Consider the following 11,709-nt stretch of genomic DNA (forward strand, 5'->3'; position numbering starts at 1 on the left):
CTCGAAACTCTCCCAAGGTGAACCTGCAGTTCAGTTGTGGTTTTGCAGTCGCTATTATGACAATGTACAAGTAAGAAAAGTAAAGTACCGTATTTTCCGGACTATAAGTTGCACCTTTTTTCTTAGTTTTGGCCGGGGTGCAACTTATACTTATATACTTATACTCCGGAGCTACTTATATGTGATATTATTTGTTATTTTCACACTTGCAACTGCATTTCATGCTCCAGTGCAACTATATTTGTTTCTTCTCTATTATGCATTCCTTGGCTGGTGCGACTTATACTCCGTTAAATACATTAAGTAGAATCAGAATCAGAAAAAGTTTATTGCCCATTGCCAATGAGTAAAGTTCCAAAACATAGGCACTTGCTTTGGGGATTTGGTGCAAAGGCAAAACTGTCACATTTATTGCTGGTATAGTTCTTTTGTAACTTGGAGACACTGACCGCGCTTTATATCAAGGAACCACTCACACATTCACAAGGGCAAGGTTGGTTAAGTGTCTTGCTCAAGGACACAACAACAGTATTCACCTGTGTGCGCTGGGATCGAACTGCCGACATTTGGATCAGAGCACGCCCCGTTTAGATTCCTTAGGCCCATAATTCATTTGACCTGGGACAATAATTGCTCTCTTCAATTAAACGTGTAACTGCAGTAGTTGTAGGGTTTGGCCGATTTAGCCTCACCACAGATCTGACCTGTAACTCCACCTGGCGCCGTCACCTGCTTGTCTCCGTGGCGATAAGTGTGTTTTTTGCCATGCTGAGGAACAATCGAGGCCGAGCAATAACAAAAAAAGTGACATATGGTGCACATTTAATATAAAGATAGCAAAGATGTGTTCAAGTCTGTTAATGAATAAAAGTGTTTTTTTTTTAAAAGGAGCAAAGAAATAAAAGAAAAAGTAAAATTGTACATGTTTTTTGGTCAAAGGAAGCCACTGAATCTATAACTTTAATTCATCCAGTCATTTTTATTTATATATTTTGTCGGTAAATCTAAACCTTTAGGCAGGATATCACCATGGCCATTTCAAATCCATCACAAAAGAACTTTAATTATCACTTACCGTATTTTCCGGACTATAAGTCGCACCTTCTTATATAGTTTTGGCCGGGGTGCGACTTAAACATGTTTTTTTCTTCTTTATTATGCATTTTTTGGCTGGTGCAACTTATACTCCGGAAAATACGATAACATGTAGCGCGAGTAGAAAGTACAGAAACTACTCTCAAATGTAGTGAAGTGAAAGTATAAAGTATCTCTATTGAAGTACAGATTGATGAGGTAAAATGTTACTACAGTACATTTACGTTACTTTCCACCGCTGTACAAACACACAACACTCCTCTCCCGAGTTTTATCTTGCATCCCTCTCCGCTCCGCTGATAAAACCTACACTTCGTCCCGTTGCTCGTAAAAGTTGGGATGAACGACGATAAAAATGTACTTTAAATCTGCAACGTTCTGCTCAGATTTAGGACCTTGTGAAGTGGATATCGAGGGAACGCGGTTGCAACATGGCCGCAGCTCGGTGGTCCCAAGCGTGCGCGCAATAAACACCGAACACAGCATTATAAGCCAAGACCAACGCACGTATTCGCAAAGGATTTTGTGGCGTAAGTGAATATTTCTACTGTCAAAGTCCACGTGCTGAAAGAACAAACGAGCGATAGATAGTGGTGGACTTTTGGCTTTATTTATTACTTTGAAAAATAATGGAGAAACAAATACAAACATCAGATACGTCAAATCTTGTAAATAAAAGTGGAGTGAACAGCAATAAGTTAAACAGCACAAAAGAAAGGAGAAAAAACATGTCAAAAAGTCAAAAAAGGTCAAACTATTATATACAAAAGGAAAATGGTGTAATATATTTTTTCACATCATTTACAAGCCACCATTCTTTTATTCATCCACTCGCGGCGGAGAGAGCAAAACAAAAATAATATCCTGGCCAACGACTCTTACTGTAGCACTCAAAGACACGTTAGTTCAAACAAAAATGTGTTACACTGCGTTACGTCTGAGCTATGATTAGAATACACGTTTATTGTCTGTACAGTTAGTATAAAACAATAGCAAACGCTGTGTGATAATAGAGGACACTTTTATGCAACGAAATCCCAAGTATAAGTCAGTATTTAAATGTTCATCCCTCAAATCGGAATCTTCAAACACTTATTTTAGTCTTCCAGGAATAGTTTGTGTCTGATTCATTTTTCATTCTCGCTTGCGCTCTACGACCTCCGTGTTTCCCGCATATCTCTTTTGTTTAAACCGACATCCATAAGTCACTCACTAAAGTAGCAGTAACCTCAAAACCTGCAGCTTAATGGGTAATTAAAGTCTGCACAATGTCACAAAATGTTGTTGTTCCAAGGATAGGAAACTCCGGAATGATCTTAAAAGTTAAATTTCAATTTGTGTCTGGCATTGGCTGGGGTTTACACTTGGCCTCCTCTTAGCCCACTTAGTCCTAGAGTTACAGAAATGTTGTAGCTTTAGTTTAGTTTAGTTTCTTTACTTATTTGTGTCATGCGCCATTTGAAAGTCCTGCTATATTGTGTTAAAGGACACATATTATGCAAATCTGACCCTTTTTTCTCTCTTCTTTTTTAGCTTTTCACCATGTCCTCATCACAAACATAGCTGGAGTTGTATTATTTCCATTTGTTTTATTAATCACATTTACGAGTTCCTTTGGCTCTGAGCCTCAGAAAAACGCTCGTCCCAGTTTCGCGACCAGGTTTTCTGTGCTGTCCATAAATCATCACCGGACTCGTTCTCATCCTGGTTAAAATGCAGCTTTGTCCTGTCTTATCCTGGTCTAAAACTAGGTCAGAAGTTCAAAAGACGTACCGTATTCTCCGCACTATAAGGCGCACTTAAAAGCCTATAATTTCCCCAAAAACGACAGTGCGGTTTGTAATCCAGAGCACCTTAGATATGGGTTAATTCTGGGTGTGTTTACTGACCTGGAAGCGATTTTGTGTGGGACACGTTTTGTTTCGCTTAATGCGCCTTATATATGAAAAACTATCAAAAATAGATTATTCATTGACAGTGCGCCTTATAGTGTGGAGAATATGGTAAAAGTGGACCACATGAGAAAGTTTGTCTTAGGTACAGTCCTTGTTTTCGGGCCTATGTGCTTTTGCTACGATAGTCCTGGTTTTAGTCCTAGTTTAGTCCACACAATACGCTCTTGATAGCTCCATACACCACGTTAAAATTAGGACTAAACTCTGAACAAATCTGTAACTAAACATGGACAATGCCAGGGCTAAACCAGGATTAAAACGGGATTTAAACTGGGCTGAAACTGCGCCCACACAGCCGTAGTCCTGAATTAGACTTGGGTGAGTCCCGAGGCTCCTTGAACTGCTTCCGAAACCTAAAGCAAACCTGAACACTGTATATTGCAGCCACTTTTTATGAGCCTAAAGCAGCTGTTTACAATGGTCCCGTCTCAAAGCTGTTTTCGACCTGGTCATAAAGGGCACAGACCTTGTCCTGAGCTGAAATTCCTCTCACAGTCAGGTGCAGACTATTCCAAACAAACGCTCTTTTGTGACACGTGAATCAAGCTGGTTTTAAATGTCATCTTCTCACGCGAGGCTTGAAATCAGAGCGGCTATTAAAGTGCCATGACTTGCGATTGGATGTTTAAAAACCGATGAGAACATTTCCAATAAAAGCTCCCGATGTTTACGTTTCGACAGGGTGGCGCCTGCAAAGTTGCTCGGGTCGTGGATCGGGAACACATTTGATCCTTTTGTGAAATGCACTAACAGTCAAATCATGATGCGGCGTGGATTTTTGGGCGACTAAATGTATTTTGGGGCGTGGCGCTGGTAAAAGCTAGCTGACGTTTCAAGTCTCTTTGGATTTGACCATAAATCTGTGCCCAAAATGCACAGACAAGAACATGAGATAGACAACTACAGGTAAACAGTGTACTTCTCTGTAAAAAAGGCCGATTAAACTCATTATCCACAACCAAATCCCCACATAGCTCACTCCTTTCATCTCCTTTCTGCTGATGTGCTTCTATGAATCCTTTAAAATCCACACAAAAACAATAAGACGCCGTCGACCAATAAATCGACTAAACGACTAAAGGTCTACAGCTCTTGATTTACAACAAAAGTCTGAAAAATGATCAAGAATATGAAGAGAAACGCATGCACACAAGGTTAAACTCAGTTCAATAAAATCCCCCAAATCACACAAGACAAATTGGTGTCATTTTTAACCCCGGGGCTCTAAAAACATATTTTTGTAATTGAATAATTGACTAAAATGAATATTACAATACTATTTTTTGTAGTATTGTAGTATTGCACTGAAGAAAACAAATCCAAAGCTTCAAACTTCTGTCCAAACGTTCAAAAGTCCCACATCAATTCTGTCTTTTTTCTTACAATTTGAACATTTTAAAAAATCCAAATATGACTCAGAAAACCAATACTATTACTTGGGAAGACAACCTTTCTTTTTGACCCGAGAGCTGCGATTGGGCAGAACACTGCTGCGTAGCATTTAAACGACAAATAAACGTAAAGCTAAACAAAAACGCCGTACGTGAAGTTCGCCGATTGTTGCATCGTTCCTCTACAAAGCCTTAACTGCACTTTTGGACACGCCTCTTGCACCTCGAGTTACATGAGTACGTTGTGTGAATCTCTCAGACAATTTGCACTTTGGAGTTGGGGTAAACGGCCACCACATCGTAGCCCTCCGGCGCCTGGACTCGCGTCATGGCACAGGCCTCGCAGTACAGGCTCTCCTCGATGAAGAAGTAGCCCCTCTTCTTCAGGTTGATGCTGCAGTCGTCGCACATGAAGCAGTCCGGGTGGTACAGCTTGTCTCTGGCCTTCACGATCGTGCCCCTGAAATACAGAGAAGGACAAAACAGTCAAATCTGCTCATTTGTGGACGGACAAATTAGACGAATTACGTTTATAGACATGGACCTCATTTAACATTTAACAAAAAGTAAAGGTTGATTTCGATATACAGTTTGGATCTACGACGGGGTACACCGGTGGCAGAGTGGCTGGCACTTTCGCCTCACAGCAGGAAGGTTCAGGGTTTGACTCCCGGGCCTTTCAGAACAAAGTTGGCACGTTTCCTTCTCCGGGCACTCCATATTTCCCCATCAACACAAAACATGCACAGCTATGGTCCTGACCAAGCCTGAGTGCTGCTGGTATCCCAGATACAGAGGTAGAACACTCATCAAGAAGACACTTCAGTTAAAACTCCACATGTGAACGTATAAAGTCAATTTACTTGACGTAACTATGTTTCTATGAACAAATGCTGGGTCAAATGTTCCTACAAAGAAAGTCTAGCTTAAACTTAACACAATAAATAAGCTATTGGACAGATACACACAACAATATTAACTTATGTGATTTATTATTCTATATCATCTAGTCTGAGTTCTGTGAGACCCACAGACTGAGACTGAGAGTGACAACTGAATCTTTTTCTACTATTCTATATGATATTATTCAATACATTATTACATTTCACCACTTATGCATATCTTTTCACCATGGAAAGAAAGAAGCAAAGTTCACAGTAAATATGAACACAAATAATAGCCCATGTTTTGAGCATGTCATAAACCTCTTCATGCTGGAGTCCTTACATGGACATGTGTTTGTAATGAAAATACCCTCTGTACATCTGATAGGAAAAGAACATTTGTCACTCGGGACTTTAATGCCATAAATGGGAGGTTTAGTCCAGAGAGAGCAAACAGATGAATGAAAGCGACAGCTTTATGTGCAACTGTCCATCACTGCAAATCATTTACATATCTGAGGTTATTGCACGTCTTACATCTATTCACTTTCATATCATGCAATTGAAATGACTTCAGATGATATAAGTTTAATGCCATACTGTGGGACATTCCAAGTAAATCAACAAGTTACAAAATGGACCTTTAAATGACAAAATAATGTCACAACACAAAATTTTCACATTGAAAATATAAATTCGATCTGACTTCTTCCTTTTTGAGTCATGTTTGAAGTAGCGCAAGTAAAAGTGGAAATTACACAGCAAACACTGAGAAAAAAAACTCATCTAATGTCACAATTTTTCTTATTTGACAAATAGAAATATATGAGAGCGACTTTATTTTGTTGAATAAATGTTTAGAGTGAAAAAAGTTGTTTCTTTTGTGTAAATTCTGCATAATGTCTGACTGGAATGAGTGTGATGTCACTTCCTGTCATTGACTACCGATTTTTCAACCTACTCGATCATTTATATGTACAACAGGTATAAATACAGCAAATAAAGTCAAAATGAGAAAACCTGTCAAAGGCCCTTTAAGCACTGCAGGTGTGTCGTAGATGTGTCGTCATCTAAAACCTAAAGAACGTGCTCATTGTTATTATTTATCGACGGCAGGCCGGCCCTTAACCTTGAAAGTCCACATCATTACTTGAGGCCTGAATGTTCCACACAGTCTATTATTTGTGTTTGGCCCCGTTAAAAGTCACAACTGCATCTCGTGACCACAGCCACGGCCGACTCTATGGGCGTTATTCATTCACCGAGCTGACATTTTCCCTTCTGCTTGTGGGAATGTGCTCTGGGTTCGACTGTTCGCACACAGTTCTCATGCATTTGTCCCCATACGCGTCCAGGTTTAAAAGCAGTAGAACTTTAAAGGGAAAAACTAACAAGCAAACAAACAAACAACATGAAAATAATCACTGATAGTCGACTATTAAAATAAATGTTAAAATAATCATTAGTTGCAGCCGGATCCACACCGAAACATAATTCACCCAAAATTTTGAAAAATATGTCAAAAATGCAATGATAAACTTGATAAACGGCATTGTTGTCATTATTTGTTTTAATTTTGGGTGAATTATGTTTCGGTGTGGATTCGGCTGCAACTGATGATTATTTTAACAATTATTTTAATAGTCGACTATCAGTGATTATTTTCCCAATTAGTAGTCATACAAGATACTTTTTAAATAAATTATCAACCAAATACAGTTTGAAAAATTGTAACTGATGGTGTCTATAAAGAGAATATTTCCAAATACATTATTTCATTCATAACAATCTGAATCCAGGTATTATCTTTTGCAATTTTCATTGAATAATCCATTGTCTTTGTTTTTTAGAGTCTGTGAAGTCCAGATTACGATTATCAAACGAAAAATCTAAGATCGTTTTTTAAAGTTGACTACTCACAATTTGCTGATCAATCACTGCAGCTCTAGTTGTGGGTGTCAAGTTGACCAAAAATAATGATAAATAAATTAAAAAAAAGAAAGCTGTATGAAAAGTGGAAAAATGTTTGAACCAACTCACTTTGACTCTTACAGTCTCTAGTAACGTCACTGCTGATCCAACCTTCATAAACTCTTTCATAATCGTCTGTGTGAAGAAAGATGGGACATTTCCCTTCCAGAGTCAGTTATGGCCTCCCACGTCTTTAGCTCCATTTGGGTCTTTCCTTTGCAGTGAGTCACGTTTCACGCCTAACCACAGCCTCCCTGCACAAACCCTGGACAAACCCTGGACAAACCCTGGACAAACCCTGGACAAACCCTGCACAAACCCAGGACAAACCCTGCACAAACCCTGGACAAACCCTGCACAAACCCTGGACAAACCCTGGACAAACCCTGGACAAACCCTGGACAAACCCTGGACAAACCCTGCACAAACCCTGCACAAACCCTGGACAAACCCTGGACAAACCCTGGACAAACCCTGGACAAACCCTGGACAAACCCTGGACAAACCCTGCACAAACCCTGGACAAACCCTGGACAAACCCTGGACAAACCCTGGACAAACCCTGCACAAACCCTGCACAAACCCTGGACAAACCCTGGACACGGGGCTAAAGAAGTCAACGCTGTGACGGCACAAGAGGTTGTTTGTGCTTCTACACTGGGCTCCTGTGCGGGAGGTGACATCATGCTTACCTGCCTTCAGTGCGGGGGGGAGGGGCACAAAGCGCTCTGTGTGCGTGGGCATCTGCTGGAACACGCTTACAACACTGACAAATGGTGTTCGGCTTGATTTAACCGTTAGAATAACCAAAGCAGATAGATTTACGGTAAAGACCCGGGGATGGATCAGGGAAACCTTTGCCACGCAGTGACAAACTGGCCTATTGTATGTGCATTGCATCTTTTCACACCGAAAAGGATTTATCTGCAGTAGGGCTGAAACAAGTTGATGGATTAAATGCAACAAATCAAATATTCATATGCAGTGAATCCATTTTGTTGCTTAAGTTGACACAGGGGCAAAGAAATACTCAAATAGACATTAAAAATCTACTTAAGTCAAAGTATTTCATTACGCCTTCTCAAAATCGGTGTGAATGACTTTCATTACAACACATTTTGGAACTATTAAAGCGTCAAATAGTGGTCTTGTTGAAGAATTGTCAGGATGAAGGAAAGAGGTCTCCATGAACACAAGACAAAAAACAATCCCTCGGCCGATTCAGCTGGTCTAAAATCGTTAGAAAAAGTACTAGAAAAAGTAAAATAAAGACAGCTAAACATTTCACTAAGTACAGTACATTTACTTTAATACTTGATCGTCACATATTTAGTAATGGAATCATTGTTATCTGGACTAAAACACAGAGAGAGAAGAGGTTTTATGAGTTAAACAGAGCCGTGGCTGTGGCCGTGGCTGTGGCTGTGGCCGTGGCCGTGGTCGTGGCCTTGGCTGTGGCCGTGGCCGTGGTCGTGGCCTTGGCTGTGGCCGTGGCTGCTGTGGCTGTGGCTGCTGTGGCTGTGGTCGTGGCCGTGGCTGCTGTGGCTGTGGCCGTGGCCATGGCTGCTGTGGCTGTGGCCGTGGCTGTGGCTTTGGCTGCTGTGGCTGCTGTGGCTGCTGTGGCTGCTGTGGCTGCTGTGGCTGTGGCCGTGGCCGTGGCTGCTGTGGCTGTGGCTGTGGCCGTGGCCGTGGCAGTGGCTGTGGCTGTGGCTGTGGCTGTGGCTGTGGCCGTGGCCGTGGCCGTGGTCGTGGCCTTGGCTGTGGCCGTGGCTGCTGTGGCCGTGGCTGTGGCTGCTGTGGCTGCTGTGGCTGTGGCTAGTGTGGCTGCTGTGGCTGTGGCCGTGGCCGTGGCTGCTGTGGCTGTGGCTGTGGCTGTGGCAGTGGCCGTGGCTGTGGCTGTGGCTGTGGCTGCTGTGGCTGTGGCTGTGGCAGTGGCCGTGGCTTTGGCTGTGGCTGTGTCTGCTGTGGCCGTGGCTGCTGTGGCCGTGGCTGTGGCCGTGGCCGTGGCTGCTGTGGCCGTGGCTGCTGTGGCCGTGGCCGTGGCTGCTGTGGCTGTGGCGGCTGTGGCTGTGGCTGCTGTGGCCGTGGCCGCTGTGGCCGTGGCCGTGGCTGCTGTGGCCGTGGCCGTGGTCGTGGCCGTGGCTGCTGTGGCCGTGACCGTGGCTGCTGTGGCCGTGGCCGTGGCCGTGGCTGCTGTGGCCGTGACCGTGGCCGTGGCTGCTGTGGCTGTGGCTGTGGCTGTGGCTGTGGCTTTGGCTCTGGCCGTGGCTGTGACCGTGGCTGTGTCTGCTGTGGCTGTGGCCGTGGCTGCTGTGGCTGTGGCTGTGGCCGTGGCCGTGGCTGCTGTGGCTGTGGCTGTGGCCGTGGCTGCTGTGGCCGTGGCCGTGGCTGCTGTGGCTGTGGCGACTGTGGCTGTGGCTGCTGTGGCCGTGGCCGCTGTGGCCGTGGCCGTGGCCGTGGCTGCTGTGGCCGTGGCTGCTGTGGCTGTGGCTGTGGCTGTGGCTGTGGCCGTGGCCGTGGCTGCTGTGGCCGTGGCCGTGGTCGCTGTGGCTGTGGCCGTGACCGTGGCTGCTGTGGCTGTGGCTGTGGCCGTGGCCGTGGCTGCTGTGGCCGTGGCAGTGGCCTTGGCTGCATAAACTTTAAAATACTCCTCCTCACCTTCAAAGCTCTTCACCACCTTGCCCCCCCCTACCTGTCTGACCTCCTCATCCCCCACCGCCCCACCCGAGCTCTCCGATCCTCCTCCTCTCTCACCCTGACTGCACCAACATCCCGACTCAAAACTTTTGGCGACAGAGCATTCTCCCGAACAGCACCCCGACTCTGGAACTCCCTCCCCCAACCTGTCCGCCACTCTCCCTCACTCACAACATTCAAATCCCGCCTAAAAACATACCTCTTCACCCAAGCCTATGACCTCCCCTACCCCTAGCCTCCTCTACCCCATTGCCTACTCTTCTACCCCCTGTTACATCCCCATCTTTTTCTCTCTACTTCTTCTGTCTTGTTCATTTTATCTGTATATTAATGTGTTCTGTACGTGTCTGTAAATACCCCCTCCTTTTTTATTATGTTCAGCGTCTTTGGGTCACTGAAAAGCGCTATATAAATAAAAGTTATTATTATTATTATTATTATTGCTGTGGCTGTGGCGGCTGTGGCTGTGGCTGCTGTGGCCGTGGCCGCTGTGGCCGTGGCTGCTGTGGCCGTGGCTGCTGTGGCCGTGGCCGCTGTGGCCGTGGCCGTGGCTGCTGTGGCCGTGGCCGTGGTCGTGGCCGTGGCTGCTGTGGCCGTGACCGTGGCCGTGGCTGCTGTGGCCGTGACCGTGGCCGTGGCTGCTGTGGCTGTGGCTGTGGCTTTGGCTGTGGCCGTGGCTGTGACCGTGGCTGTGTCTGCTGTGGCTGTGGCCGTGGCCGTGGCTGCTGTGGCTGTGGCCGTGGCTGTGGCCGTGGCTGTGACCGTGGCTGTGTCTGCTGTGGCTGTGGCTGTGGCCGTGGCTGTGACCGTGGCTGTGTCTGCTGTGGCTGTGGCCGTGGCCGTGGCTGCTGTGGCTGTGGCCGTGGCTGTGGCCGTGGCTGTGACCGTGGCTGTGTCTGCTGTGGCTGTGGCTGTGGCCGTGGCTGTGACCGTGGCTGTGTCTGCTGTGGCTGTGGCCGTGGCTGCTGTGGCTTTGGCTGTGGCCGTGGCTGTGACCGTGGCTGTGTCTGCTGTGGCTGTGGCCGTGGCTGCTGTGGCTTTGGCTGTGGCCGTGGCTGTGACCGTGGCTGTGTCTGCTGTGGCTGTGGCCGTGGCTGCTGTGGCTTTGGCTGTGGCCGTGGCTGTGACCGTGGCTGTGTCTGCTGTGGCTGTGGCTGTGGCCGTGGCTGCTGTGGCTGTGGCTGTGGCTTTGGCTGTGGCCGTGGCTGTGACCGTGGCTGTGTCTGCTGTGGCTGTGGCTGTGGCCGTGGCTGCTGTGGCTGTGGCTGTGGCTTTGGCTGTGGCCGTGGCTGTGACCGTGGCTGTGTCTGCTGTGGCTGTGGCCGTGGCTGCTGTGGCTTTGGCTGTGGCCGTGGCTGTGACCGTGGCTGTGTCTGCTGTGGCTGTGGCCGTGGCTGCTGTGGCTTTGGCTGTGGCCGTGGCTGTGACCGTGGCTGTGTCTGCTGTGGCTGTGGCCGTGGCTGCTGTGGCTTTGGCTGTGGCCGTGGCTGTGACCGTGGCTGTGTCTGCTGTGGCTGTGGCCGTGGCTGCTGTGGCTTTGGCTGTGGCCGTGGCTGTGACCGTGGCTGTGTCTGCTGTGGCTGTGGCCGTGGCTGCTGTGGCTTTGGCTGTGGCCGTGGCTGTGACCGTGGCTGTGTCTGCTGTGGCTGTGGCCGTGGCTGCTGTGGCTGTGGCCGTGGCCGTGGCTGCTGTGGCTGTGGCCGTGGCTGTGGCTGT

At 46.5% G+C, this 11,709-nt stretch overlaps 1 protein-coding gene across 2 annotated transcripts in view; it reads right to left on the reverse strand.

The window, feature by feature from the left end:
• Positions 1 to 4,646: 4,646 nt before the first annotated feature.
• Positions 4,647 to 11,709, reverse strand: part of pdlim4 (PDZ and LIM domain 4) — an 84,226-nt gene continuing 77,163 nt past the window's right edge. For both annotated transcript variants that reach the window (XM_072445673.1, XM_072445674.1), the window contains exon 7: positions 4,647 to 4,901. In XM_072445673.1, the coding sequence (XP_072301774.1) occupies positions 4,697 to 4,901 (205 nt within the window). In that variant the 3' untranslated portion in view covers positions 4,647 to 4,696. The remainder of the gene's footprint in view (positions 4,902 to 11,709) is intronic.

The sequence above is a fragment of the Eucyclogobius newberryi genome, unplaced genomic scaffold (assembly GCF_026437365.1).
Source record: "Eucyclogobius newberryi isolate DKJ021-1_F unplaced genomic scaffold, fEucNew1.0.hap1 SCAF_15, whole genome shotgun sequence".
Taxonomy (NCBI): Eukaryota; Metazoa; Chordata; class Actinopteri; order Gobiiformes; family Gobiidae; genus Eucyclogobius; species Eucyclogobius newberryi.